The 26,890-nt window shown below is 37.6% G+C and overlaps 2 protein-coding genes across 14 annotated transcripts; both read right to left on the reverse strand.

The window, feature by feature from the left end:
• Positions 1-11,107: 11,107 nt before the first annotated feature.
• LOC112277788 (uncharacterized) lies at positions 11,108-20,455 on the reverse strand. 9 transcript variants are annotated; one of them, XM_073531239.2, is made up of 16 exons: positions 19,692-20,451; positions 19,341-19,557; positions 18,846-18,902; positions 17,888-17,957; positions 17,445-17,552; positions 15,914-17,140; positions 15,489-15,641; positions 14,889-15,056; positions 14,416-14,442; positions 13,890-14,010; positions 13,378-13,477; positions 12,988-13,081; positions 12,537-12,615; positions 12,119-12,293; positions 11,918-11,998; positions 11,108-11,513 (listed from the first exon to the last, which is right to left on the reverse strand). In XM_073531239.2, exons 4-16 carry the CDS (start codon positions 17,912-17,914, stop codon positions 11,330-11,332), a joined length of 2,544 nt encoding a protein of 847 aa, XP_073387340.1. In that variant the 5' UTR covers positions 17,915-17,957; positions 18,846-18,902; positions 19,341-19,557; positions 19,692-20,451; the 3' UTR covers positions 11,108-11,329. The 9 variants fall into 9 exon arrangements, with proteins under 9 accessions (XP_073387340.1, XP_024366298.1, XP_090104496.1 ...); XM_024510530.3 differs by having other exon boundaries at positions 19,176-19,557; XM_090248370.1 differs by lacking the exon at positions 17,888-17,957 and having other exon boundaries at positions 19,730-20,455.
• Positions 20,456-22,550: 2,095 nt separating this feature from the next.
• On the reverse strand, positions 22,551-25,222 carry LOC112293866 (uncharacterized). 5 transcript variants are annotated; one of them, XM_024543797.3, is made up of 6 exons: positions 25,023-25,222; positions 24,534-24,737; positions 24,199-24,264; positions 23,488-24,018; positions 23,265-23,339; positions 22,551-23,128 (listed from the first exon to the last, which is right to left on the reverse strand). In XM_024543797.3, the coding sequence occupies exons 2-6, from the start codon at positions 24,537-24,539 to the stop codon at positions 22,871-22,873; spliced, it is 936 nt and encodes a 311-aa protein (XP_024399565.1). In that variant the 5' UTR covers positions 24,540-24,737; positions 25,023-25,222; the 3' UTR covers positions 22,551-22,870. The 5 variants fall into 5 exon arrangements, with proteins under 5 accessions (XP_024399565.1, XP_024399582.1, XP_024399573.1 ...); XM_024543814.3 differs by having other exon boundaries at positions 24,611-24,737; positions 25,023-25,219; XM_024543805.3 differs by lacking the exon at positions 25,023-25,222 and having other exon boundaries at positions 24,611-25,009.
• Between the last annotated feature and the right edge of the window lie 1,668 nt (positions 25,223-26,890).

Below are 26,890 nucleotides of genomic sequence, written 5' to 3' on the forward strand. Positions count from 1 at the left end.
ATTTTGAATGACGAATGAAGTTCTTGGCTAAATTCTCGTCGATGTACTTCCGCAACTCCGCCAACTCCGTCTGCGATAGATTGTAGATTAGGCCAAAAGGTGGTTGTGCTCCTTCCTGCAAGTCTATGGCATAATCATATGGTCGGTATTCCAGTAGCATGTCGGCATTCTTCTTTTGAAACACGTCTTTAAAATCCTTATATTGCTCTGGTATACTTGTTGTCGAGATCTTCTCCGCGGTAATTGGAGTCGCATAAATGACAAACGGTATGCCTTCTTTGAACGATCTTATAAACGCTCTTGCTCCAATGAATAAGGATTTCTCTATTCGGGATTTTCTACTAGGCTTGCTCTTAGGTGGTTTTGTGGGAAAGGTCATCTTCCACAACCTCCAATCTATGGATGGGTTATGCTTTTCCAACCAGGAAAGACCAAGAATAATAGGATTTGATAGAGTTCTAATAATATTGAAAATAATATGACTACTATGGCCTTTAAACGTCACTTCTATAGGTTCTGATTCGTGGGTGATACTACCAGATAATAAAGGTTGCCCATCTATGACCTCAACGTGAACAGGTTTGGATTTTTGTACTAAAGAGATCTTATGACGCTTCACAAATTCTTCGTCTAAGAAACAAGCAGATGCTCTTGAATCTAATAATGCTAAGGTTCTCAGTTTCTGAGGGCCAATAAATAAAAGGATTGTAAAGCAAAGGGCAAGTTGAGCGAAAAGAAAGAAACCTGGTTGTTGTTGCGATATTTCACTGTCCAGCCGCACGGTTCCTATTGTGGCTGGGCATCCTCATTTTTCTGAACAAATACACCCTTAGTCTTGACAATACGTTGATTTTGCTTCTTGGGGCAGTTTCCAACTTTGTGGCCTTCTTCACCGCAATATAAGCATAGACCTTCCTCTATACGTTACTTTTTTTCTTCTAGAGTAAGAGATTTGACATGTACCGCATCAATTTGCATGTCTTCTATCCTTGAATATGAATTCGTACTACTTGCCGACATAGTTGGGGCATGGCGAACTATATGTTGTCTTGAACGTTGGTCCTGGCAACATTAGAATAGGCGGTTATCGCACTTCACAGCTTGGCTAATAGCTTCATTGAGCGTTTGCGGATCAGGAAGAGTTAACAGCAAATCCTTCACATCGTCCCTTAAATCCCAATAAAATTGAGTCATCAATGCTTCTTCATCCCAATTGATGTTGCATGCTAATTGCTTGAAATCTGATGCATAGACTCATATAGAGCGCATCTCTTGTCGTAGTGACCGGATCTTTGTTGTATCCCATCGAACCTTATCGTGTTCACCAAATGCTTTCGCAAACGCCTCCAAAAAGATTTCAAAGGTATTTAATATGGATGATTGTTTCTCAAACAAAGGAAGAAACCATGATAGAGCTTGCCCTGTAAGTAAGGTTCCAACAAGCCCAACACGTGACTCCTCTGTTAGATAGCGTTCAGGCTGTAAAACTATTATCAACCTGATTTGGTTGACGAATCCTCGAAACTAGGAACGCGTACCATTGAACTTGTCTGGAAGGCTAACTCGGGGCTCCTTATGTTGTAGAACCAGCGGTGCTTGTCGAACTTGAAGCAAAGTTGCTTCTCCAAGTGCAGAAGTTTGAGACTGGTGCAACCTAGATTGTGCCATCCCAGATGCTCCATCATTATGCAGCCTTGCCATGACTCCTTCAGTCTCTACAATTCTTTGCGATAATGTAGCGAGGATATTCATGATAGCATCCAACTTGGACTCCGAACTTTCCATCATACTAATGTCTTGGCCTCCGGCCATTCTAAGAGAAGGACAAAAATGACTCTACAAGAAGACAATATTGGTTTAGAGGAGGGTACTCCACAACCTCTAAAATGCCTTAAGAGCTTCAAAAAAAGGGATAATCCACTCTCTCCAAGAAGAATAAGATTCCAATATTATAACAAAAGAAGTATCAGTTTAGAGGAGGGTAATCCGCAACCTCTAAAATGCTAGTATACTTCCAAGCAGAGGGGTAATCCACACTCTAACGAAGAAAAAACTAGCTCTGATATCTGAGTTGAGTGCAGTTTCGACAAACTGTCATGGATACAGAAATACAGACTCGAGATCTAACAAGAAGTTCAAGAAGAACTGGTAAGAACTAGATTAATCAGATGAATATAAGAACAACACCTGAGAGGTGAGCTAGAGCTCCAAGAGATGTGTTGTCGAGACTGAAGAACTCTTCAGCCTCGATTCTAATATATATTCCTATTTAGGAAGCTTTTCAAGCAACTTCTACCAATAAAGAAGCTTCTAGAAGGTTCCAAAGACTTGCTTCTAGAAGTTTCTAGAAACTTGTCTCTAGAAGGTTCTAAGGACTATATCCCTAACATCTTCTATTAACTAAGAAGCTTCTAGAAGGTTCCAGAGACTTGCTTCTAGAAGGTTCTAGAAACTTGTCTCTAGAAGATTCTAAGTACTATGTCCCTAACAGTCTCATGGATTTTTTCAAGGACGAGACGAATGTGTTTCTCATACTCTTCTATGTTCTTGGAAAATATTAGAATATCATCTAGATAGATGACAACAAAATCATCAAGGTGCTCCCAAAAGATGTCATTCATATTGTTAAAAGACCGCTAAAGCATTGATAAGATTGAAAGGCATGACATTATATTCAAAATGGCCATACCTTGTATAGAAAGTTGTCTTCCATTCGTCTCCTTCCTTGATTCATACGAGGTTATAAGCTCCCTTTAAATCAATCTTTATAAAGATCCTTACACGCCCAAATTGCTCTAGAAGACCTGATATCAAGGGTAATGGATAATGATTCTTCTTTGTCACCTTATTGAGACCTCAATAATCCATGCACATTCGCAATGAGCCATCTTTCTTCTTCACAAATAAGATTGGTGCCCCAACTAGTGACTTCAAATGACGAATGAAGTTCTTGGTTAGATTCTTGTCAATGTGCTTTCGTAACTCTGCTAGCTTTGTCTGTAACAAATTGTAGATTGGGCCAAAAGGTGGTTGTGCTCCTTCTTACAAGTCTATGGCACAATCATATGGTCGATGCTCCAATGTCATGTTGGCATTCTTCTTTTGAAATACGTCTTCAAAATCCTTATATTGCTCTAGTATATTTGTTGTCAAAGTCTTTTTTCCATTAGTTGGAGTCACATAAATGACAAACAGTGTGTCTTCCTTGGACGATGTTACAAATGCTCTTGCTCCAATAAATAAGGATTTTTTGATTCAAAATCTTCTAACAAGCTTACTCTCAAAATGTTCTATAGGTAATGTCATCTTTTATAACTTCCAATCTATGGATAGGTTATGCATTTCTAACCAAGAAAGGCCAAGAATAACAGGATTTGATGGGGTTCTAATAATATTGAAAATAATATAACTACTATGGTCTTTAAACGTCACCTCTATAGGTTTTAATTCATAGGTGACACTACTAGACAATAAAAGTCGTCCATCTATTACTTCTACGTGAACGGGTTTAGGTTTTTGTACTAGAAGAATCTCATGATGCTTAGCAAATTATTTGTCTAAAAAATAAGCAGATGCTCCTGAATCTAATAACGCTAAGGTTTTTAATTTCTGAAGGCCAAAAGATAGAGGAATGGTAAAGCAATGGATAGGCTGAGAGGAAAGAGAGGAACTTAATTATTGTTGTGGTATTGAATTGTCCTACCGCACGGTCCCTATTATGACTAGGCATCCTTGTTTTCCTGAACAAACATGCCTCTGGTCCTGACAATATGTCAATTTTGCTTCTTGGGGCAGTTTCGAGCTCTGTGGCCTTCTTCACCACAATACAAGTATAGTTCTTCTTCCATACGTCACTTTTTTTCTTCTAGAGTTAAGAATTTGATATATATCACGTCAATTTTCATGTCTTCCACCTCTAAATGTGAATTCAGGCTGCTTGCTGACATAATTGGAGCGTGATAAGTATTACGTTATCTTGAGCGTTAGTCTTGGCAATGTTGAAAGAGGCGGTTATCGTACTTCACAGCTTAGCTAATGGCTTTGTTGAGCGCTTACGGATCAGGAAGAGATAATAACAAATCTTTCAAGTCATTCCTCAAGTGCCAATAAAATTGACTCATCAATGCTTCCTCATCCCAGTTGATGTCGTATGCTAATTATTTGAAATCTGATGCGTAGATTGACGTGGAGCGTCTCCCTTGTCGTAGTGATCAAATCTTTATTGTAGCCCATTGTGCCTTGTCATGTTTGCCAAATTCTTCCGCAATCGCTTCCAAAAAAGTTTCAAAGTTATTCAAAATTGACGATCATTTCTCAAACAAAGGAGCAAATTATAATAGAGCTTGCTCTGTGAGCAAAGTTCCAACCAGTCCAACATGTGATTCCTCCGTTACATAGCATTTGGACTGTAAAGCTGATATTAATCTAATTTGATTGACAAAACCTCAAAACTTTGAACGTGTACCATCGAACTTGTCTGGAAGGCTAATTTGGGGCTCCTTTCGTTGTAAGACCAATGGCCCTTATTGAACTAGAGGCAAAGCTGCTTCTCTTGGTGCTGAAGCTTGAGGTTGGTGAATCCTTGATTGTGCCATCCCCGATGTTCCATTTTTATGAAGTCTTGCAATGATTCCTTCAATCTCTACAATTCTTTGTAATAACGTAGCAAGAGTATTCATAATGGCGTCCAACTTGGACTCCGAACTTTCAATCATACTAATATCTTAATCTTCGGCTATTTTAAGAGAAGAAAAGAAATGACTCTACAAGAAGGTACTATTGGTTTAGAGGAAGGTACTCCACAACCTCTAAAATATCTTAAAATCTTCAAAAAGAGGGAGAATCCACTCTCTCCAAGAAAGATAAGACTCCAATATTATAATAGAAGAAATATCAATTTAGAGGAGGGTAATCCGCAACCTCTAAAATGTGAGTACCTTTAAGCAAAGAAATAATCCACATTCTAACAAGAAGGAACTAGCTCTGATATGAAAGATGAGTGTAGTCTCGACAAACTGTCACGAATTTAGAATACTGACTCAAAATCTAAACAAGAAGCTCAAGAAGAATCGGCAAGAACTAGATTAATCAGATGAGTACAAGAACAATACTAGAGAGGTGAGCTAAAGCTCCAAGAGATGTGTTGTCGAGACTAAGGATCCCCTAAGTCTCGACTCATATATATACTACAAGCTAAGAAGCTTCTTAAGTAGCTTCCACAAACTAAGAAGCTTCTCAAGTAGCTTCCACGAGCTTGAAAACTTCTCAAGTTGCTTCTACAAACTACAAAGCTTCTCTAGAATCTTCTACAACTTCCTATTGTATGTCCTTGATATATAATTAGAGTATATCTAACATGCCTCTTTACTTGGAGACACCCATTATAGAATTCAAGTAGAAATAATTCTTAGATTATCAACAATTAAGAAAGCTCAAAGTATTGACATTGACATAAAATAATGATAAAGATACATGGCTAAGAGTAGAAAAAATATAGTTAAACATGTAATCTATTATAAAATATAGTAATCTATAATACAAAGTATAAGTCCTTGATAAAGATATTTCATTATTTTGTTATGAGCATATATTAAGCTTGTTGTGGTTTAAAAATAATAAACCATATCAATAATTCATTATATTTGTAGATGCAAATTCATATGGTCTTGCTAAGACTATGGTATTTCATGGTGGTACTTCATTGAGTTGGTTGCTAATATTTTGAACTAGTCTTTATATGGCTTATTGCTTGTTGTCAAAAGAATTGTTTGCTTCTACTATGAGGCTATGTGTACAAAAAGAAAAAAATCAAGAAATAAGAGTCATATGAGGGTTAGAAAAATACCACATTGTACAATAAAATTACAACCTTGGCATCTATTCTAGCTGGACATAGTATGAGAAATAAGTAATAGGATTCAAAAGTGGGGAATATAGAATTTTTAAGGTTTTAGTAGAGGCAAAAAGATTTTTAGATCTTAGGATTTATAGGTGATGCTAAGTTTTTCTATGTTATTAGATATTAAATAAATTCAAACTTAGAATATCTAATTTATTTCTTAATTTTGTAAGACTTTGCTTGCTTAGAGCTTTGATAAGAATATTTATGATTCAATCTTGGATTGAAATATAGAATAGATCTATATTTTGTGTGATAATATTTTTTTAATATAATATAGCAACATTTTCATATGCTTTGACTTGTCATGGCAAATCAAATTTGTAGCTCGCTTAAGATTATTATACTTATTATAAAACAATAATATTGGATCTAGTTTTTTTTTCTTAAATCTTGATGGATAGTATATTTAACTAAATAGCTTTCATGATGTATTTTTCAAGGGCTCTACTTTGCTTCAATTAATGATATGTCCACCATATATAATTTTTTTTAATGCCTAAGAAATGAAAACTCCTACAAATTTGAATATCCATCCTATAATTGATGTGCAGTCTACCTTACAATTTGTCCAATTTGAGTCTATAAATTCCATCACTATAAGGTTGTGATTAATTTTATAGAAGATACTAAGCTCAATTGAACCTTTAATGTAATAAAAAGTTTGATCTGCTACCTACAAGAGCAAAGTGCAAGGGATATGTATGAACTTGTTTGACGCACTTATTACAAATAATATTTCTAATTTTCTATTATTTAGATAGATTCATATATCCACAAGCTTTCAAAATTATTTAGTATTAATTAATAGCAAGTCTTCTTCTTTGTGAAGCTAAAGTCTTTCAACTATTGATATTGAAGATAGAATTTATTATTTTATTTCAAATTCTTTTAAAATCTTAAATATATAGGCTCTTTATAATTGAAATATTTTTTGGGATTATCAAATAAATTCTATGTCCAAATAAAAATTGAACTTGTCTAAGTCTATTATCTCAAATTATTGCATGAGTTCACTTTGATTATAGAATTTTTAAAATATTATTAATTAGAATAGAGATTTTGTTAGTGATCTATTGATGAGAAATGCAATAGTGTTGATAACTACAATCCAAAGAAATATTGGGATGTTGGCTTGAACTACCATGTTATATCTTACATTGATCAACTTATAACTTTTTAATTCTACAGTACCATTTTGTTCTACAATTCTTGTATTTGTGAGTTATCTTCTTATCTGTATAGCTTTGGAAAATTTTGTAAATTTTTTGCAGAGAAACTTGTCTCTATAGTTACTTTAAATACATTGTATTATGTCTTTGAAGTGTGACTCAATCAAGTTTTCGAATACAATGCATTTTTTAAATGCTTGAAATTTAAAGCATAGGAAGTTCACTCTCATATATATATTGTAGTCATTCATAATGTCAAACATGTAATTTAAGCCTTTAAGAAAAATCTCCAAAAATAAACTATAAAGATCTAAATATTATAACTTTAGTATCTTTATTGCTTGTAATTTTTTTTTGGAAAAATCCAAAAAATAATCTTTTTGGCAACCTCTACATATTTTAGAATACACTAAAATGTAAGATAGGCCTATCACCATTTCTTTAGCTACAAGCTTGTAGGGACATAGATAGCTGATATATTCAAAGCAATAATGTCAAAGTCTTATAGTGTACAAGTCAGTCTTGACTCTATTCACTACAATATCTATGAATGAATCTATCAATAAGTTTTTTTTTTTTTTTTTTTTTTTTTTTCAAACTAAAAATGTAGTAAACATTGAGGATTCTTTTCATTTTACCAAATAGAAGTTTAAAATAAATAGTACCTCTACTAGTAATAGGACGATTTTGGCCAACTATTGTTTTAACATTGCTGCTTAAATTCTTTAGGCTATCAAAATGCTAAAGGTCATTACTCATATGTTGAGTTGTTCCGCTATGTAAATACTAATCTAAATTAGAGCCATGAATGTCTAGTATGGAGATTGCAACTTTGAATACTTGGTCATTTCTTTCATATGTTGCATAGGTGGCATCAGCTATATAATTTTGAGACTTTAGTTGCATTTGTTTCTCTTGCACAAGGTTGAAAAATTGGAATTCAATGCCAAGCTTAGCCATATGATCAAACTCCACCTTTTTGATGTCCACCAATCTCTTTAGGTACATGTGTACAACATATCTAAACTTTCTAAAGTAATAACATTACGTGAGTTAGTTTTGAGATGTACTTCTTCTAGATCTATAAGATGTATAAAATATCAAAAAGTTGGATGGTGAGTTTGTAAAACCTCTAATATAGCAGTTGTGATGTAAGTAGATCCAATTGTTGTGAAATTAGAAGGCTTTGGTAGTGGTGGTCTTGATCCCTAACTGTGTTTGGCATTGGCTTTTTTCAAGCATTAATTGTGACTGAAGCTGATTTAATGTTAGATACCCTCTGTTGCTAATATAGTGGCTCAAAAAATAATCATATGAGTCAGGAAGAGCTTTTACAACTACTTGCATAAGATCTGAATTATCAAAGGATATTCCAATGGTGGATAGTTAGGCTAGTATTTGTTTGAATTGGGAGAAGTAATTTTTTATCCCCAATCAGTCTGAAATTGGTATCAAATCTAACATGTTCTTGAGGTCAAACTTCCTACTATCATTGGCATTCTCAAATGACCAATGTAGAAAATCCTACAACCCCTTTAGTTCCTAATAGTCAGTGAGTACAACAAGAAGGTTGGGTTTGATAGATATTTTCAGTGTGTACATTAGGCGTTCTAGCCTATCATCACTGGACTCCTCAACATCCAAATCTTTTGAGTTTGATCTCTTGCCTTTCTTCGAAGTGCTCACAGTAGAGAGTGACAAAACGTCCCAGAGTTCGTCTTGCTTAGCAATCCTTGTGATCATGTACTACTATAGATGGAAGTTTGATGATCCTGCTTGACTTCTTTGGGAACTAAACTGTCTTTTGGCATAATGAGGATGGTAATTCAGAGAAATAGCGAGTTTCTATGAAGAACCTACGCCAACTTTGATACCATGTCAGAATGTAGATATTAACAGAATACAGACATACACATAATGTGGAAGGACACAAATACAGAAATCCAATACAATGCTTTCAAGCCCCAAAGGGCGATACATATACCAGCCTGAAGGCTGGTTTGGTACCCGGAGATGAGACCCGGATACATGAGTTGATACCCTGTCAAGGGGTTACACAATCAGGGTATCTGTAACACTGCATGCATGGATCAGTGGCTTGTAGTCCACCGCCGACACCAGTGTGATCGGTGAGGTTTGACAGAGTCACGAGGCGCTGCATGAGTCGCAGAGGCCGAGGAGGAAATAGACGCAGGCCCCATCTAAGAAAACCACCAATTTCAAACTCTATTGATGGCTAGAAAGAACTGCCGACGAATGCCTCGTCACCGACATGAGGGTGCAAATCTGGAGGGCAAATGTGGTTGCGTGATGGGAGATCCGTTTGTCCACAAATAAAAGCTAAGAGCTATTATTAGGGGTCGTGGGAGAATGTCACCAAAATTCTGTAAATATTGTGCGTCGAACCTGATGTGCATAAATTTTGTCACGTCCCGGTTTCAGTAGGAAAAGCTGGAGTGGGGGAGCGTTGCGGTCGTCGCTGCAGTTGAACGTGTATGAATGTGGGGGAGTATGGCCTCCCTTCCACCCGAACTACAAGCCCGTGTAGCATGGCGGATGTCTGTAATTGACCTGAAGGATGCCGAAATGTATTGGTCACAAAATGGCGAACCTGGTCGTGAGTTCTGCCGACCCATTAGTGACGTCGCAAAATAGAAGTGAGTTGAGCTTATGGCATTTGGTTTTCTTCAAGGCTTGGCTTAGGCAATTGAGAGAGCTGAGAAGCTTGCCTGGATACAATTATGGGAGAAAAAGGTTGCAGAAAGGCAGCTATGGCTACTATCTCTGCAAGGTCGACTACTGCAGTTTCGGCGTGATGAACTCGTTCAGATTTCCTTGACCTCGTGCCTAATGTACTTGACCCGAGGCGGCGAGAGTTCACAAATTGGTCGGAATTACGTTACCATAGGTAGATCTTATTTCTGCTAAGGCTCAAAGCGTGATGTTCAATATGGCAGAGGAAAAGTAGGACCAGCAGCAGCAGCAAGAAACTTGTCGCATCAGGTGCAGCTTCGAACTGTTCGGTAACGAACAGGAAACTGTCCATCTCAGTTACAAACTGCTTGTGTCAGAATTGACAACACTGGATGCTGATCTGTTCAAGAGCTTAGAAAATTGACTACAGCAGATTAGTCACTTCAATCGATTTAGGAGATCTCCTACCCATCGCCTCTGTCAAGAGGTCGAGCTGCAATCCCAGGGCGGATTTCAGGTGAGCCATTCGAAAAGAAACGCCAGATATTTGTTCACTCGGAAGATCAGAATAGAACCATTCTGACCTACTTCAGTGGATTGTGGTGATCCTGAGGAACAGCAGGCAGAAGACAAAAAAAAAACATAGATGAGGTGGCATTTATTCCAGCTGAAGTGACATTGAAAGATGCAGCTAACCATTTTTCAGCTCTGTCGTAAACAAGCTTGTGGTCCATGATCTGGAGTGACTTAAGTACTGGGCTTCACTCACAGAAAGAGTCACGACATACGTAAAGTGTATCGTCAGAGACGTGTCCAACTAGTCGCAGCCTCTTTAAGCAGTAATGGCCGTATACAAGTCTAGCACAGATCACTCTTTTATTACATGCACATATTTCTCTTGTAATTACAGATTATGTACTTAGACAACTGCTTATAATAATTACTGGATTTCATACTGCATTGTGCGTCCACTACTGCAACATTGCTTCTCTAACAACCCCCATTGTATCATTGTCTCAACGTTCTGATCTCTTGGGGTTCACTACGAGCAATTCCTCAAACCATTTTGACTCAGAAATTTGAGGAAACCGTGTATGCGAATTCGTAGAATATTACGAAGATACCACATCTGATTCACGTGGATAAATGATAGTACAGGTACATCGATGCAAAGCATAGCTGATTGTATGTCATTGAGTATAATTGGCGCGGAATCGGAAATGCTGGATCTAAATGCCACTCTAAAAAGCATGGCAAAATAAGGGTGATTTGGGCCATTCATTACCTTTGACATAACAACCTACACAGTGTTGAGACGCGTAACATTTTGAAACCCAAGGGATTGAACTTCAGGATTAAAATTTCAGTCGAATTTCCATTTCTTGAGCACTGTACAGCTTCATAAGAAAATAGATTGTAGTCAACTTTCGACCCACTTGGCCGGAGAGCAAGTGAAAACCACTAGTTAACAATGTAATGAACAATTTGAAAACCTTTCGAGTCTAAAAATGCTTATGAATTTATCTCACTAATAAAACCAGTTTCGTATGCTCACAAATCAAAATTAGAACATTGTGTCTTCATCAACTGAAAATGATCGCTTGTGTCGAGATCGCTTGTGTTGAGCACCCCATTTAATTGGAAAATTGTTGTTGGATTTTCGGTTACTGATAAGTCTTTCCCCAATAACACCACGACAGTTGGGAGCTCCGCAGCGGCACTTGACGTTAGGCCCAAACTCCACATATCTACACGATCCCCCAACAGAGCGCTTGTAAGAAACAAGAAAACTCCAAAACTCTAAAAATGACTTGTGAGAGATTTTGTTGGCATCCTCTATTTGAATCAACACTTCGCTGGCTGCTATTTCTCATTTTCATTAAAAGCTAAAAGTCGAAAGAATGCAAAATAGGAGCCGGCGTCACAGATCATTTCACAAAAACGGCACAAAATGCGACATGCAATAAGGCTAAAATAGAATCTCCTGCCATTCATTCACCAAACTGCTACAGAAAAACCCAAATAACCAAACGACAGAACCAAAAATAAGTCTTAACATATATACGATCTTTCATATTTTGTCAACCGTCTCTGTATCAACACAGCCTACTTTTGTAACAAAAACTGTTAAGGGAGGATCAGAAGAAACTACTTGTAATCATAAGTGAGCTCTTCGCCAGCGATAATGTTTCTCCCAGCAAAAACACCCACTCTCGTTTCACCGTCCACACGCCTGCGCATAGCGAGTTAAATGTTAGTTATTCATATTCATGCTAATGGCTAAGAGGCATCCGAACTGATCAAACTCAAGCCAACACATGAAACAACCGAACCAAGGACAATGAGCTCAGACCATTTCTCAAGCCTGCAGTTGGGTTGACAGCTGTGGTTGAGGTAGCGAGAAGCATTGCCCTTCCTAGTAGCATCAATGATGAAATCTTTAGCAATCTCACACATATAGAAATTGCAAATGCTTCGTCGCCCCTTCATCTCCCACAGTCGCTTTTCACACATTGCATCGTCAATAACTGCCACATACACATGATCTCCACATGTAATGTCAAAAGTAAATATAACCACTGCTCAAGGCAAACAAAAAGACTTCGGCAATCATGGCGTTGATAAAAACAAGCCCGCAACTTTTACACTCAACACCAGCATAATTAGGTGAGTGGAACATCATGGTATGCCGCGGAGGTGTTTAATCAGACATGAGCCAATCGCTGCAGAGCTTCTACGTTAAATCTCACATAATAAGAATTTGGTGTTACCTTCTCCAGTGTACTCGATGACAAATTCATCTTTTTTGATAGCCACGCTCGTAAAAGCACCCCAACCACAGTGCGCTGTCTGGAGAAAAATTCAGAAGACCCACAATGAGAGGACATGATGTGAACTGTAGGATAAAGATGACCAACACAGAGTGTTATTTACTATCACTAAAAACATGACAGATCCTACGCGGCACTTTCCCTGCGTTCATCAAATCCTTAGGAATCACGTACATACATTCAGGGTCAAAAGGATTTTGCGACCTCTCCGGACCAAACGTGGAAAAAAGAACGCATTACATTGTCAGAGCCACGTTCCTAGGAGAACTTCAGTCTACAATATTCGTCCCCAGATATTCATGAGACTATTTATGATGTTCTAGGACTCATTGTAATAATCACTTCCTATCTAGCAGAGGCGGAAAAGATGAACATATTCCGAAAAATGCACCTTGGAAACTTTGAGACGTTTGTCTTTGCGAAACGGTTTGTTGCAGCATTTATCTGAGCATTTACAGTCTTTAGAGCAACTCATACTCTGCACCCTACACTCCACAATGCCACTAAATTCTTAGCGACTCTTACATTTCCCACAATTGCTGAGAGTTTAATTGCCAACATTCTACATCATCTATAAAAACAAATTCACATTTCCCACATTTCTAAGGTTGAAAAAGTTTTCATAGATGACGTAGAATGCGAAGAAACAACCTATTCGTCAGACAACTGAAAATACACGAAATAATAGTAGTAGTAGTAGTAGTAGTAGTAGTAGTAGTAATAATAATAATAATAATAATAATAATAATAATCATAATCATAATAATAATGAAGAACAAACCTGCATTCACAATCGTCTCCACACACATCCTGTGCTGATTGACAAGAGCAGCCAACACCATCATCCGCATCATCACGCTTCTTCTTTATTAAAAAGACATCTTCAACGTGGTTAGGAAGCCAAAACAACAAAACTGAAGTACAAGTAAACCACGCAATGTGCAAAAAACAAAGCCAGGTCTTCAATGCGTAGACCACCGAAAACAAATAAACACGACAGAGTACAAGAGTAGGTAAAACCCAGAACACAAAAATAAGTAATGTGGCAATTAAAGTGATACACAAATACTACACAGACTATCTCCAGGTATTAGGTCTAAGAAAAGGTCGTCAACAGTTCAGAGACCTAATACCTGGAGGTTGCAAACAAGCATACAAGCAGGCCTCATCCCGAGCATTATTACTTCGCATCGGATTGACAATGATAAGATATAAGGGAGTCCCATCACATTAACATAAGCACTGCCTCGGCTAATCGACTTCTAAGCAGGAATACCAAGTACACAAGGATACTGCGCCTGATGAAGAAGTAAGGGGGTGGTTCTCTGTCGTTCTCCATCACCTCTTTTATAAACTCAGGTGCCAGGCTGAATTCCTGTTGAACCTCTGGTACTGGTAAGTGACGAAAAATATCCTGCGGAAGACGATAGAGTCAATTATCTGGTGGCTCCTTATCTTTTTAAATAACATACATTCACAGCAAACCAAACATAGAAGAGAAAAATTGGGAACAAGTATCCTAATTACCCTCCGAGCCATTAGTTAAAGCAGTGACCACCTACATACTGCGGAATATGTTAGGACTTACTAGTTCCTTCAAGCTTTAGCTAATAGAAGTTCCTGGCTCTGGGCCCTTCAAAATCCAACAAAAAGTATAACATACTGCATAAGCTAAAGGACGCTCGCGTAAGCTTTATAACTAATTCATAAGTTAAATGATTACAAACAATTATGCTAAGGTCGCAAACTTGTTCACTTCAACTTCGCCACAAGAGATGCAGAGTAGGTCGATAGCTGTTGAGTGCTAATGGAAGCTAACCTGACAATCCCATGTAGGCGTCTTCAGCTGCAGAATATGAGAGAGATGCACCCACCACTCTGTGTCAGCACCCCAGCCCATGTGCGGGTCAAAACCGTCCCACTCAACTCACTCTAATGGTATTAATTTTTTTGAATAGTAGAACTTATAGCCTCTCATTCTACTTCCAAAACCCAGTTACAGGTTAACTGTATTCTTTAATGCAAAGTGCCTAATTGTGACTATAGAATCGAATGTACGGAGCATAAGTCTAAAATATTCAACCCATATGCATTATTAGAGAGAAAATACGGAGATCATGATGGATTGCATCTCTCCCGAGAAACCATAGCTAGCATACACGAGCATTGCTGGAAAGCCCATTGGACTTAGGAAGATTCAGAATATTCTTCGCAAATAAGTCTCCAAGAAGCCAGCGTTCTAATAGTGCAATCATCGATACAAGTAGATACAAAAAGCGCAAGCTAGCAAACCTTATTATCTATATCCGAGCCATGTCGCCAACATATGGCCCAGCCTGGCTTGTTGTGGAAGAGAGTTGTGACCTCCGGACATGGGATACAACTTTCATGAGTAGCAAGTGAGCAATATTGGCAGCGCCATAACTTAGCTCCACGACTTTTACCACATGCATAACATACCTGTACGTCAAGCACAAGTGTTCATGACATGTCAGACCAAATGATAAATTTACAAAACTCCATTTGCATACATCAAATGATAAGTAAATATGATGAACTGCTCCACGGAGTTTATCAGAAAAAGTGGAAGAGGCGAACACAAAATCTCATCTATCTTTTCTTAATATTTAAATACAAACTGCAGAACTTGTACGAGACCCTCCGCAAGAGTGTCCTCCACAGCCTCACAAATTGGTACACCAGAGTCCTGTGCTGAATGGATCGTCCACTCGACGTCTGCTGAGAACATCTTGGAAGAAAGAACTTCTACTTTCCAATGACTTGAATGAACTTGGATAAGTTCCAATCTTGGATTGCTAGGTAAAAATATTCATACTAAATAAATCAAATACTGACAATGGCAGCCAACGAAAACCCTTCAAAATCGCTTACATGTTGAGGACAGACTAGTTTGCCTTCGCAGCTCCATGAGACATCAGAAAGATCAACTGTGCAGCTGAAGTGGTAGACACGGTCACAATCATTACGTGAGCAAACCACCTTTTCCGCTGAATTAAGGGAGCCTTTGCACTCGAAGCACACTTCCTGTTCATAATATAGCACAATTTTCCACTTTTCACAAAATTTGAATACAAAAGACAGTCGTATCACGTTTGAGACCAGGACCAATGACTAAATTTACTGATCATACACAAAAAGCTGAGAGCTCCAAGATAAATTTTCTTAACTAAGTAAGCAAGAACCAAGAGTGAAAAGGATAATTCACATAGTCAACGATCAATTCTAAGATGAATATCCAAAAACACAGAAGACATATTCCAAAATCACGCAGAGAGAGTGAGCTGAAACGAACGAACCATGTAGTTAGAGGGGAACAATGGAGACGCAAGACCACCGTCTGGCTTGGTTCCCCATCTCACTTTCATCAGTGTATTTTCCTCGCACCACTTCCTCTTCCCTTTTCTTTGTCCTCCTATTTCCTTGTGTGCATTGTAATCTTGTGAGTACAGAGAACTACATGCCACTTTTGCGTCCTTTACAGACACCATACTCGTACAGAGCTTTTTCGAATTCACACGGACAATCCCGTCACTTGACAGGGGATCTTTCCAGACCGTTAAAGTTTGTTTCTGTGCGGCGATTTGCGACGTGATAATCAGGGGAAGCGATTCATAATCCACAATGGCAGGTTTTGATTTGCATGCCCTTGCTAGTGGTTTTAAATATTCGTTAGTAGAGCTAGCTTGAAGTTCGTCTAACCCTACATCCTCACTTTGACTTGTGCTCAAGTTACCAGCAGTTTCTTCATCGGCACTCGCCAGAGCACAATTATCAGAATTGAATCCGAGGGGATCAGAATCTTCAGATGACGCCTGTTCATAGAACACACGGACCACATGCTTATCTGGTTCGACATGACACGCAGTAGTATTGGGCATCAAGTGCAGGTCCATTCTCTCTTCAATCTGTACATTGACTACTGCACTTGCAAGGTCTCTAGAATCCTGTTCGAGAAGTCGCGCTTTTTGTCCAAATGAAGCAGCCACTCTTCGTAATTCTTCTAGAAAAGAGATACGCTGAGCTTTTGAAAATTGGATAGGACTTCCTCCCCCAGCCTCAATTGAGTTCCAAACCACTCCGTTCGTATCCAACTTTTTCCCCGGACATAAATTCTCTCCTATTGATGATCCAATCAGCGAACCTACTTCTTCTCCTACTTTGTTACTCAATGTATCGGGTCCCAGAATATGACAACTATAATCATGCAACTCTCGAGATGTCACGCAAATCTCTCTCGCATCCACCAGGTTGATTGCAGTGGTACTCAAGCAGTTTGCGGGTGCAGTTCCAACAGGCGCTTGATTGTGACTTTGCTTCTGTAGCTCCTCAGACTCGACAGGACTGGCGCTTCTCTCTAAAAGTCCAAAGCTGAGAGTGGGACTCAAAAAGGAGGACGAATTATTGGTGCTATTTGTACTTCCGTCGGAGCACATTGTTGTTAGAATATTTTCAGAGCCCACACTGCTATGCTGAACAAACGACTCTTGGCGATCGCCACAACCTTGAAAGGAAGATTTGTCCAACTGCAAAGTGTAAACCATAATAACTTTCAATTCTTACTTAACATCGAAAAAAACTCAGCTAAGTACTCAAGAGCATCCATCTTGTTAGATACACAATAAACAAAAGATTACAATGCGGGGATCAACCAAATCATCGAATCTAGCTCTCGGGAGCAAGGCTCACAAATGAATGGCAGCTGTTCACTTAAAAACTGGCTTTACTAAAAAAAAAACGCTCGTCTTTTGACATAAGAGCATTTTGTTAAACATCGTTACGATAGAAGAAATACAGGAGAAGCGAATTAAAGAATACGAGGAAATTCACCTTGGTGAAAGACATATGTTTGAACCGTTTCTCATTCATGCCCTGATTTCCTGCCACCTTCTTCAGTATACTCTCATAGACCAAGAATTGTTTCAATGGATTATTGACCTGTTGAAAAAACAATTAATCAGGAGAGTATAAATGCATCAACAACAGAACAATTTAAATGAATTGAACAAGAAATCCACTACAGGTTATAAACTAAAAATGCAACACACCTTGCAGCACTAATGCAATGCATCTAAAAGTCTATCACGTGACGGGCTTAGAAAATCCACATCCAATTGTTACAACTGACACCAAAGCCCTGAAACACATTCAGATAGTTCAGTCATATAGATTCAGAAAAACCGCTATCAAATTGCAGTCCCATACTAAACAGCCAAAAAAAAAAAAAAAAAACAACAAAAAAAAGCATTCTGAAAAATAAGAAGAGGGCTTGCCATTATCAGAGTGGACGAAACGCCCATTCACAATGAGCAGCACTCTGGTTCCCTTGTGCGAGTCCCTGACCTGTAGCGAGAGGCCCAGCAAGCACTTCGCAGTCATTAACTAATAATGATAAAGACTGATATTGAAAGAAGTTTACCATAAAACCCGCGTCAATAGAATCGGTGAGTGCCAGTCGCAACGAAGTATTTCAGAGAAGTCATACTATAAATGTCCAAAGAGTAATACACTTGGTGTCTGTAGACACTGCTACAGCTTTTGGAATAAGTACGAGGAGGACATCAATAATCAGGCAACAAACATGTGTTGGTTAAGTGAAAGTTGAACTTAAAAAATAATAACCTAAAAGGAAAGAGAAGAACCCGAGGCAGTACTCTACTTGCGTCAGCGACTACGCGACCTCAAAAGACGCAAATGAGGAAGAAAATTAGAATAAAAGAAAGGCGTCTACCCTGCACTACCGACTCTCAAAACTTGTTCACAGCAAACTTGTTCTCAAAAACCTAATGCGACTTGAATCACCGATACAAAAGGTAGGAACAGAAGGAAGGCAACGGCCCGCGATTGGAACATAAGCCTTCCGCCATTCGGTTACGTGAATTGGATTCAACTGAAAGTCAACAAACTCCCTGACCGTAAAACTTCCAATGCTCGATGATTGGAATCTCAAAAATCTGAATCTAATTATTGGTCCAGCTATTCCCTCTCTGCTGAGATTGTACGGAAACAAGACCCTACCATCACTTCCCAGAAAATATTCTCAAATCCCTAGGCAAAACACTATGCCCTGAAGTCTATCATAAAAACGCATCCGATCAAAGAGGCGCTGTATGGATACTGTAGGACCTCAAGGGAGTGAACACAAGGAATTACTGAGTATTAGTCGCGTGTTTTTTTCCCCACTGCTCAAATATGCAACAATTCTGTATGGAAACTCTATTCAAATCGCACCTGCACAAGCGTCAAGTGATCCTCGTGTGAAGCAGTAGTCTCTTTGAATCCAGCCCTCTACGCAGCAGAATACACCATCTTTGAAATACGCCTTCGCAGTATGCTCCGTAACAAGAAATTAAAAACAGAATCCCTGTCTAGAACCTAGGGGACTTCTCCACCACCAATGCTTCCAAATGTAAACCACCGAAGGAATTGAACGACTAGTTATTACAGATGCAATGTCCATGAACGGCCACCTCCGCTTGACGTGCACTTAAAAGTTCTCTTTCGGAAAAAAATTGACATTAAAAAATCAAAAAAATCGAGGCGAGAGCTATTGAACTGAACCTAAAATCCAGAGCTTCAGCAAATTCGTTGAAGCGACAACTGGTAACCAGGGAAGTCAGCAAACTCCGAGTCTCCTTCATCCATGTTTCCCAAGCCCCTCCTACCCACGCCTACAGACCTAAAACACGGTCTACACAAATATGGGAGGGAAAAAAAAAACTCCACCCGCATCAGCATCGAATCAGCTCCCACGACCTCAAGCGACGCCACAATACGCGAGAAAATCATTGAAAAAATCAAGGTTCCCTACTTCTAGAAAATCCATGCTTCCACCCATGCCCTTGCAATCCACTTCAACCTTCAGGCCATGAATCCAATCTGCAATGCTGGACAATGAACCCCGACGCCGGATCATCGCAACAAAACCCTCGCAGAGATCCCCCTATCCACAGACAACGAATGACGCAAGTCATAAAAAATATGGCACCAATTCCCGAAGTTAGAAGCTAAAAATGGCGGTAACAAAAAAAGAGCACGGCAGCTTTCATATCAAAACGAGAAAAGGGAGACAATCACCAAGGATTCCGCCATCGGGGGGAGGGGACCGAGCTCACCATGTTTGATCAAACATGTGTGCCACACTCGACTTCCCGCCGAGAGTCGACAAACCACAACAAGGAACGTCGAATTCATCCCAGTCGTCGGTTTTCAAACCAACGACACGGATGGGACGGCGATTTTCCTGATGGAAACAATCTCCGTCGAATCTGCTCTGCTTTGACCGTTACGTCTTTGGATGAATTTGCTAATCAGGGCATTCATGGCATCGTCGAGGAAAAAAATAATTACAGCATGGGATCATTCCACTCCAGGCCTCCTCCTCCTCCTTCCTCTTGCGTGCACGAAACCCGGGCCTCTCTTTCTGAGTCTTGTCCAAACTCTTCAGGAGCGATTGATCTCATCATCCGCAGCTGCAAACCTCCCCTGACCATTGCCCGCACACGCACACCCACACGCACCATTTTCTATATCGTTTATCTTGGATAGGTTTCCCGGTGAAGAAGAAGAAGAAGAAGATGGATATTAATAACAACGATTACAACACATGGCATCCGAAACTTATTCCAACACTCTGGCCTTGCGAATTTCAACAGGCGCTCTCAGTGCTGCTCCTCCATAACCTCGAGACAAGCCACCTTCGCTTCGCTCTTTCACAACAAAAATCCATCTCTACTTCTGCTTCTTCTTCTTGGTCTGTCTCCTCTTTGACAAGATGATGCAAGCTCTACGAAAACAGATTCCGCGGTTCAGAATGCAAGCTTCATACTCACAGCAAACCATTCTGCTGCTGCAACAGCAACAACAGCAATAATAACAGGATTGCTTGGATATCATTTCGAAGCTTCGAGAGAAATTTGGGCGGGGAGCTTGTGTTCCAATCACCGTCTACATATTCAAATTATGTGGTTCATGGATATTTTTAATTGTATGGGATTCTCGCGGTTGATGTTACGTTGCCTTATTGTGGGTTTCCAAAATAGTGTATGTTGAGTTTTAGTAAGTATGAATTTCGAGTTTAGATGCTTTGTTATATTGGTGTGGTTACTTTAGATAGAATTGTGAGCACAGGAATTAGATAATAAGTTTTTCTTATTTGTTTGTTTTTGTGACGAAATGAAGAAATATGGTGAAATGGATTTTGGAGGTGTTATTTGGAGTTTTGTTTTGAGTTATTGAATGAAAAAGTAAGTAGAAATTGTTTGCAATGACTTTACATTATTTAAAGCAATGAACAGGAATAGGAATGGTTTTTCATATTTCTTGGAATTATTAGAAATAAAAACATGTACAAACATTTTTTTAAGATTTTATTAGGAAAAGAATATGTTTTAATAAGAATAAAACTTTAGATTATAATATTATTTACTATAGACAATGAATTGTGCTTGTAATAAAATTGTTATGTTTTAAATAAGTTTTTGAGATGTATCTCCTATAATAAATATTCTAATTATCACATCCAAAATCGATTGATCGATTCATGTATATTGTTAAGATTATCATGTGACAATTAGCTTTATTGATATTCAAATTAAAAAGAAATTGTTGCTTGTAATTTAAATTAAACATAAATATTACACACCTTAGGCTAATATATGTTCCTTTGCAAGAAATAAACTGTAAATTGTTAAAAGGGTTGAAAAGAATTGATTGTTTAATAATATTTTTCTTTATCTTTGGAACTAATGTCAACTTTTATTCCAAGATGTGTTATGTGTCATTTTTATACAATAGTCATATCAAAACATTGTGATGGAAAACTTAACATCATTTTGAAATAGCGAAACCTTGCCAATTTGTTAGAAGATAATATTCATTTTTTTCCCCGAATAAAAAACCATTGGAATGTATAAACAACCATCACATTAAAATATTAACATATCAAAACTTGTGTAATTTTAGCACAAATGTTCTGTAATTTAAATGTTTCTTTTGAGTCTTTTAGATTTTATTAATGTAAAAATCACACACATTGAATGTGTTCCAGCACACTCACTAAAAGAACATTGATGTATTGAAATAAAATTCCATAAAGTAAAAAATTCATCTTTATCTATATATAAATCATGTAAATATTATATAGATATATAATATTTAATCATTCCTTGTAAACTAAATTGAATTGGCTGTATGTTTATTTGTATATTCACTACAATTTTTAATAACCCTGATTTTTTTTTTAAAAAGTAACTCTAAAATTTTGTATATGACAAATAAAAATAAATAATTTACCAAGAATTGTGTCCATATATAGTAAAATAGATTTAAAAAAACTAATATAAATCTATGTATTAAGACTATAAATATGTGTAATCTAGCAAATAAGAAAAACTTATTTAAACTTATTTGTGTCAAGTTATTGTTTCCATTTGAAATTTTCATCGTCACAAACAACTTGAGAAACATTACTTTGGAATAAAAAAAAGTAAAAAAATAAAATCTGAATTAACAGTTACATATATATATATATATATATATATATACTTTCTAAAACATTATTGTTCAGGAGCAGACTTCCAGACATGAGAATTAGAATGTGAGAACAATCTGATGACGGCTGCTTAAGACATACAGCTCCAGCATCACAGTTATCTGAATTCACCTGCCTTGCATTATACCCTAACAAAACAACAATCTCCATGACTTCAAAAATGTGGAATTAAATATTTATACCCTACTTCACCCACAACACAGAGCAACATGGTTGCTTTGCTGTAGAGATATTTGAACACAGTCAAAACTCTCAGGCCTGAACCTCAACCTGCCAATGTTTGAATCAAGGCCCCATTTTGGACTTTAGATCCCATCTCATGCTACTAACATACCCCAAGCATGAAAATCTTGCCAAGATACATTGAAGAAGAGACCTCGAGGTGAAGTAAGTGTTGGATGAAACAGATTGCAACACTACTAGTTCAATTTCTTCAAACCAGAATGTTGAAGACAAAGATGGCCTTTGTTTCGTCAACAGTACACTGAAAGATATCATTGGCAAGGAGTAATATTTGTCAGTCATGAAAATTTCAATCAAAGCCACATATTTTAACATGACACAAGTATTGCATTTGTACAAGTCCTAAGAAGTACACGTGCAAGTTTTGATTTTTTCACAATAGCAGTTGTGTGTTGCCGTTATGAGATCTTAATGTGTGTCCTGTGAGGTCTCTGAGGCAGTTCCCTTCAAATTGATATTCTCAGTCCAAAGAGGAGGGATAATTGTCAGGAAACCAGCGGCGCTCCAGTAATCTATCTTTGCGGCGCCGCAAGCGTCTTTGTATGTAGTAAAGATCTATTTTCCAGGTTTCGAGTATTGCTTTAAGACTGGTCCAATCAGTTGTGATCTCTTCCGCATCTGCATTGTTCTGCTTCAATTCTGCACCTGTCTCCTCAACAACCTCAACAAGCTTTTCAGCGAACTGCTCCAACCGTCCACACCGATACCATGGTTCATACTGCGTAACCAAAAGGGTATCACAATCTGTTAGTCTAGATGAACATTTTAAGCAGAGAACATTCTGATGTTTTTGTGCAATAATCATGTTGCAAAGAAAGAGACCATAAGCAAATGTAGGGTTGGTGTTTCACAACCTTTCCTGTGGCAATCGCATCGATGAACTTCATTATGGCAGTCTCCACCTTTGCGAAACAGTTTACGGCTTGTTGCTGCAGAACCAAAAGATATTGCTTCAAGTTATTTTTATGAACGTTTGATGCACAGTGCATTTCTAAACTTGTTCTTGAGCACCACCCTGCTGCAAAAAATAAAAATAAAAGACCACATTGCAAACTTTTTCAGAGTATTAATCGAAACCTTCTCTTTCTCCTTCTTTGCCAGTTGAACTTGGAGAGCCACGAGCTCAGTTACACACTCTTCTATGCACATCTTCGCTGCATCCTTGATCTCCTTCGACGTTGTTTCCTCCCTTGTCTTGCTAGACTTCAACTCATTTTCTAGCTCTTCCACTCTGTCTCTCATTGATTGTAGCTCCTTTGACGTTGGACTCTCGGCAGCAGGCTGTTCTTGTGTGTCGGAGAGTCTGTCTGTGGTCTCTACACCAGGCTGTTTTTCACTTATACCGGTGAGTGTCTGTGTTGCAAGTTCCTCCACTTTTGGATTCTCCAACTCATACCGTTCATGTTGCGCTTCGGCGAGTGTTGCTATTGCTTTCTCCTCGGATTTCTGGTTCTCTGCACAAGGCTCATCTTCATGGTCATCGTAGACTCCATCTTTAATACCTCGAATCAAGTCATCGTACTTCGTTTGTAAATCTTGTATAACACTTTGCCAATTCAGCAAGTCGTCCAACCCCGCATAATGTCTGTTGGAAAGTCGACCTCTTTCCTACATTTCGGAAAACAAGTTTAGGCATGACTACTTGAGCCAAGTACACGATAAACCGCACGAATATGAAATATTTCCTCCTATGTCAAGAGCAGTGACTGAGAATATGGTACACTCGTTGTCATGTCTGTGGCTACCGAAATGTCTTCGCAATCATGCCATGGGTATAGTGCATCTTACCTTGTCTTTTTTCCAATCAGACCCCTGACCGAGAGCCATTGTTGACAGTGATAAGATTTGATTGACCTGGCTTTCTCGCCAACGAGCACCCACAGTGTCATTTCTACGTCGCACTTGTTACCATCTTTCAATTCTCAGGATCTCAATAGAGATGCGAGAGTAAAAAACTGCAATGGCAATTTAGCGGTGCAGCACAAGCAAGATTCGATTGCCCCTCTAAAGGCAAAGCACAATCTAATTGTCACTCACTGAACGACACACTCGCGCTACTTTCTAAAAGCACAACATCCAACGCTGAAACCACTATTCATGAGTCTCGTAGCATAAATCACCACCTCCATTAACTGGCGAAGATGCCGAGGCTTTGCATTATTGCAAGCAAGATAGCAGAATCCATATCCATCACACTCACATGTACAGAATTATGATACTCCACTCAAGGGTTCCTCAATCGTTGCAATCAACAGCACGGGTTCATTTCATCGACACTAAATCGTCGACAAGTCGCAGATGATCGAGAAACACAAACACTCCCCCCACTGCACCAAACGAATCACACAACAGCATGGAGTTAGACGGCAGCATCTCCAAAGGTTCAACACGAACCCAATTGTCATCTGATCATGAAACTGAATGAGCTTTTCTAACAGGCGAACAAGGTCATCCTCGTTCGCCTCAATTCCTCCAAACGCCCTCCATTCCAGCCAGGCCTACTGATCTCGACTTGCTGCAATCACCGACTCCGAAGAATCGATAAAGCCCAGAGACAAGTTAGGGTGAGAGATTGCGGTCGAATTTCATAGAAAATTCGAATCCAAACCCACCTGGCGTCGTGGCAGTTCTGATTCTGCACTTGCGATTATCCTCCAAACGTAATCGATCCATCCAGATTTCCTTGGACTCCGAAGCTTCCGTCGACCTCGACAGTGGCTCTTCGGCGTGAAAACCAAGACAAGGAACTTTAGTTCAGATAGTGTACTCACAGTTCATACTCTAGATGTAAATTAATAGCAGAAAACAACATGATGTATTATGCGATATTAGAAAGAATCTGGTCTGATTGCTTCTATTGTGGATTAATATGATATTTCTATTTACATTTTATTTATGTTTGTTTTGTATATCCAAATAAGATGTGCCCCAATATTTGTAGTAGGAGAGATGTGTCAAAGTTTGTGTTGTTCAAATTATATATTAAAGTAGTATATAATTAAATAAGTAATACATTATTATTATTATTTTTATTAACCATTGGAATTTTTAATTTTAATTTTAATTTTTTAGTTCTATCTTGTTTGTTTGACTATATTTTTATTCTTTTGCTTGATATTTTTTTGTCTTTTTTGTCTTTTTTTTTTTTCTTTTTTTTTTTTTTTCTATTACTTTCTCTTTAATAGATGCTTATTAAGGCAAGGTTTTCATAGGACTCAAGAAGCTTCCATTGACCTTGGCAACAACTCTTTTGCGTGAATATCAAGACAAGAAACCGTAGTTATGAGATAATGTTCTATAAAGTTCATATTCTAGATGTAATTTAAGAGCAAATAATAATATGATGTATCATGCAATTTTAGTGAGAATTTGGTCAAATTGCTTCTATTCAGGATAGATAAGATATTCCTATTTACAATTTGTTATGTTTGTTTTGTATATGCAAATAAGATACATCTCAATATTTGTAGTAGAAGAAATGTGTCCAAATTTATGTTGTTTAAATTATATATCAAAGTAATGTGTATTTAAATAAATTAAGGCATTATTCTTTAGAAACCTTTGTAATTTTTGATTTGATATTATTTTTTGGTTCAATGTTACTTGACTATATTTTTATTCTTTTGTTTGATATTTTTTGTCTTTATATATATATATATATATATATATAAACTTTTTCTTCAATAGATGCTTATTAAGGCAAGGTTTTTCCTAGGACTTGAAATATCCTTTATCTCAAGAAGCTTCCATTGACCTTGGCAATGGCTCTTCAGCATGAATCTCAAGACCAAGAACTATAGCTTTGAATTAGTATATGTAAAGTTTATATTTTAAATACAAATTAAGAATAGATAACAATATGATGTATTATGCAATCATAGAGAGAATCTGGTCTAATCCTTTTATTGTAGATTGATATGATATTCCAAGTTACATACTTTTATATTTGTTTTGTATATACAAGTAAGATGTATTCCAATATTTATAGTAGAAGAGATGTGACAAAATTTGTGTTTTTTTCATGTATATATTAAATAATATATAATTTTAAAAAATAATGCATTATTCTTTAGAAACCATTGTAATTTTTTTATTGTTCTATATTTTTTGATTATATTTTTATTTTTTTGTTTCATATTTTTTGGTTGTTATTTATTTATTTATTTTTACTTTCTCTTGAATAGATACTTATTATGGCAAGGTTATCATTAGACTCAAGTTTTCCTTTGACTTGAAGAGCTTCTATCGACCTTGGATGTGGCTTTTTGGTATGAATCCCAAAACCAAGAACCAAAGTTTTGAATTAGTATACATAAAGTTCAAACTCTAGATACAAATTAAGAGAAGATAATAATATGATATATTATGCAATATTACAGAGAATTTTGTCTAAATACTTCTATTGTAGATTGATAAGATATTTCTATTTTCTTTTATTTTATGTTTATTTTGTATATGCAAAATAAGATGTTTCATAATT

The sequence above is a fragment of the Physcomitrium patens genome, chromosome 2, assembly GCF_059467195.1.
Source record: "Physcomitrium patens ecotype Gransden chromosome 2, ASM5946719v1, whole genome shotgun sequence".
NCBI lineage: Eukaryota > Viridiplantae > Streptophyta > Bryopsida > Funariales > Funariaceae > Physcomitrium > Physcomitrium patens.

Bases quoted from the DNA above. Each gene is read 5' to 3' on its own strand.
- LOC112277788 (XM_090248370.1), bottom strand. From the start codon at position 19,403: ATGATTTTCTCGCGTATTGTGGCGTCGCTTGAGGTCGTGGGAGCTGAT. The intron at 13,478-13,889 runs GTATCCTTGTGT...ACCACGTTGAAG, and splicing joins TTACTTCTTCATCAGGCGCA to ATGTCTTTTTAATAAAGAAG. The intron at 11,999-12,118 runs GTCTGAGCTCAT...CGCTATGCGCAG, and splicing joins AACTGCAGGCTTGAGAAATG to GCGTGTGGACGGTGAAACGA.
- LOC112293866 (XM_024543797.3), bottom strand. The intron at 24,019-24,198 runs GTAAGATGCACT...TCCGAAATGTAG, and splicing joins CTGATTGGAAAAAAGACAAG to GAAAGAGGTCGACTTTCCAA. The intron at 23,340-23,487 runs GTTTCGATTAAT...TTGGTTCTGCAG, and splicing joins CAAAGAAGGAGAAAGAGAAG to CAACAAGCCGTAAACTGTTT.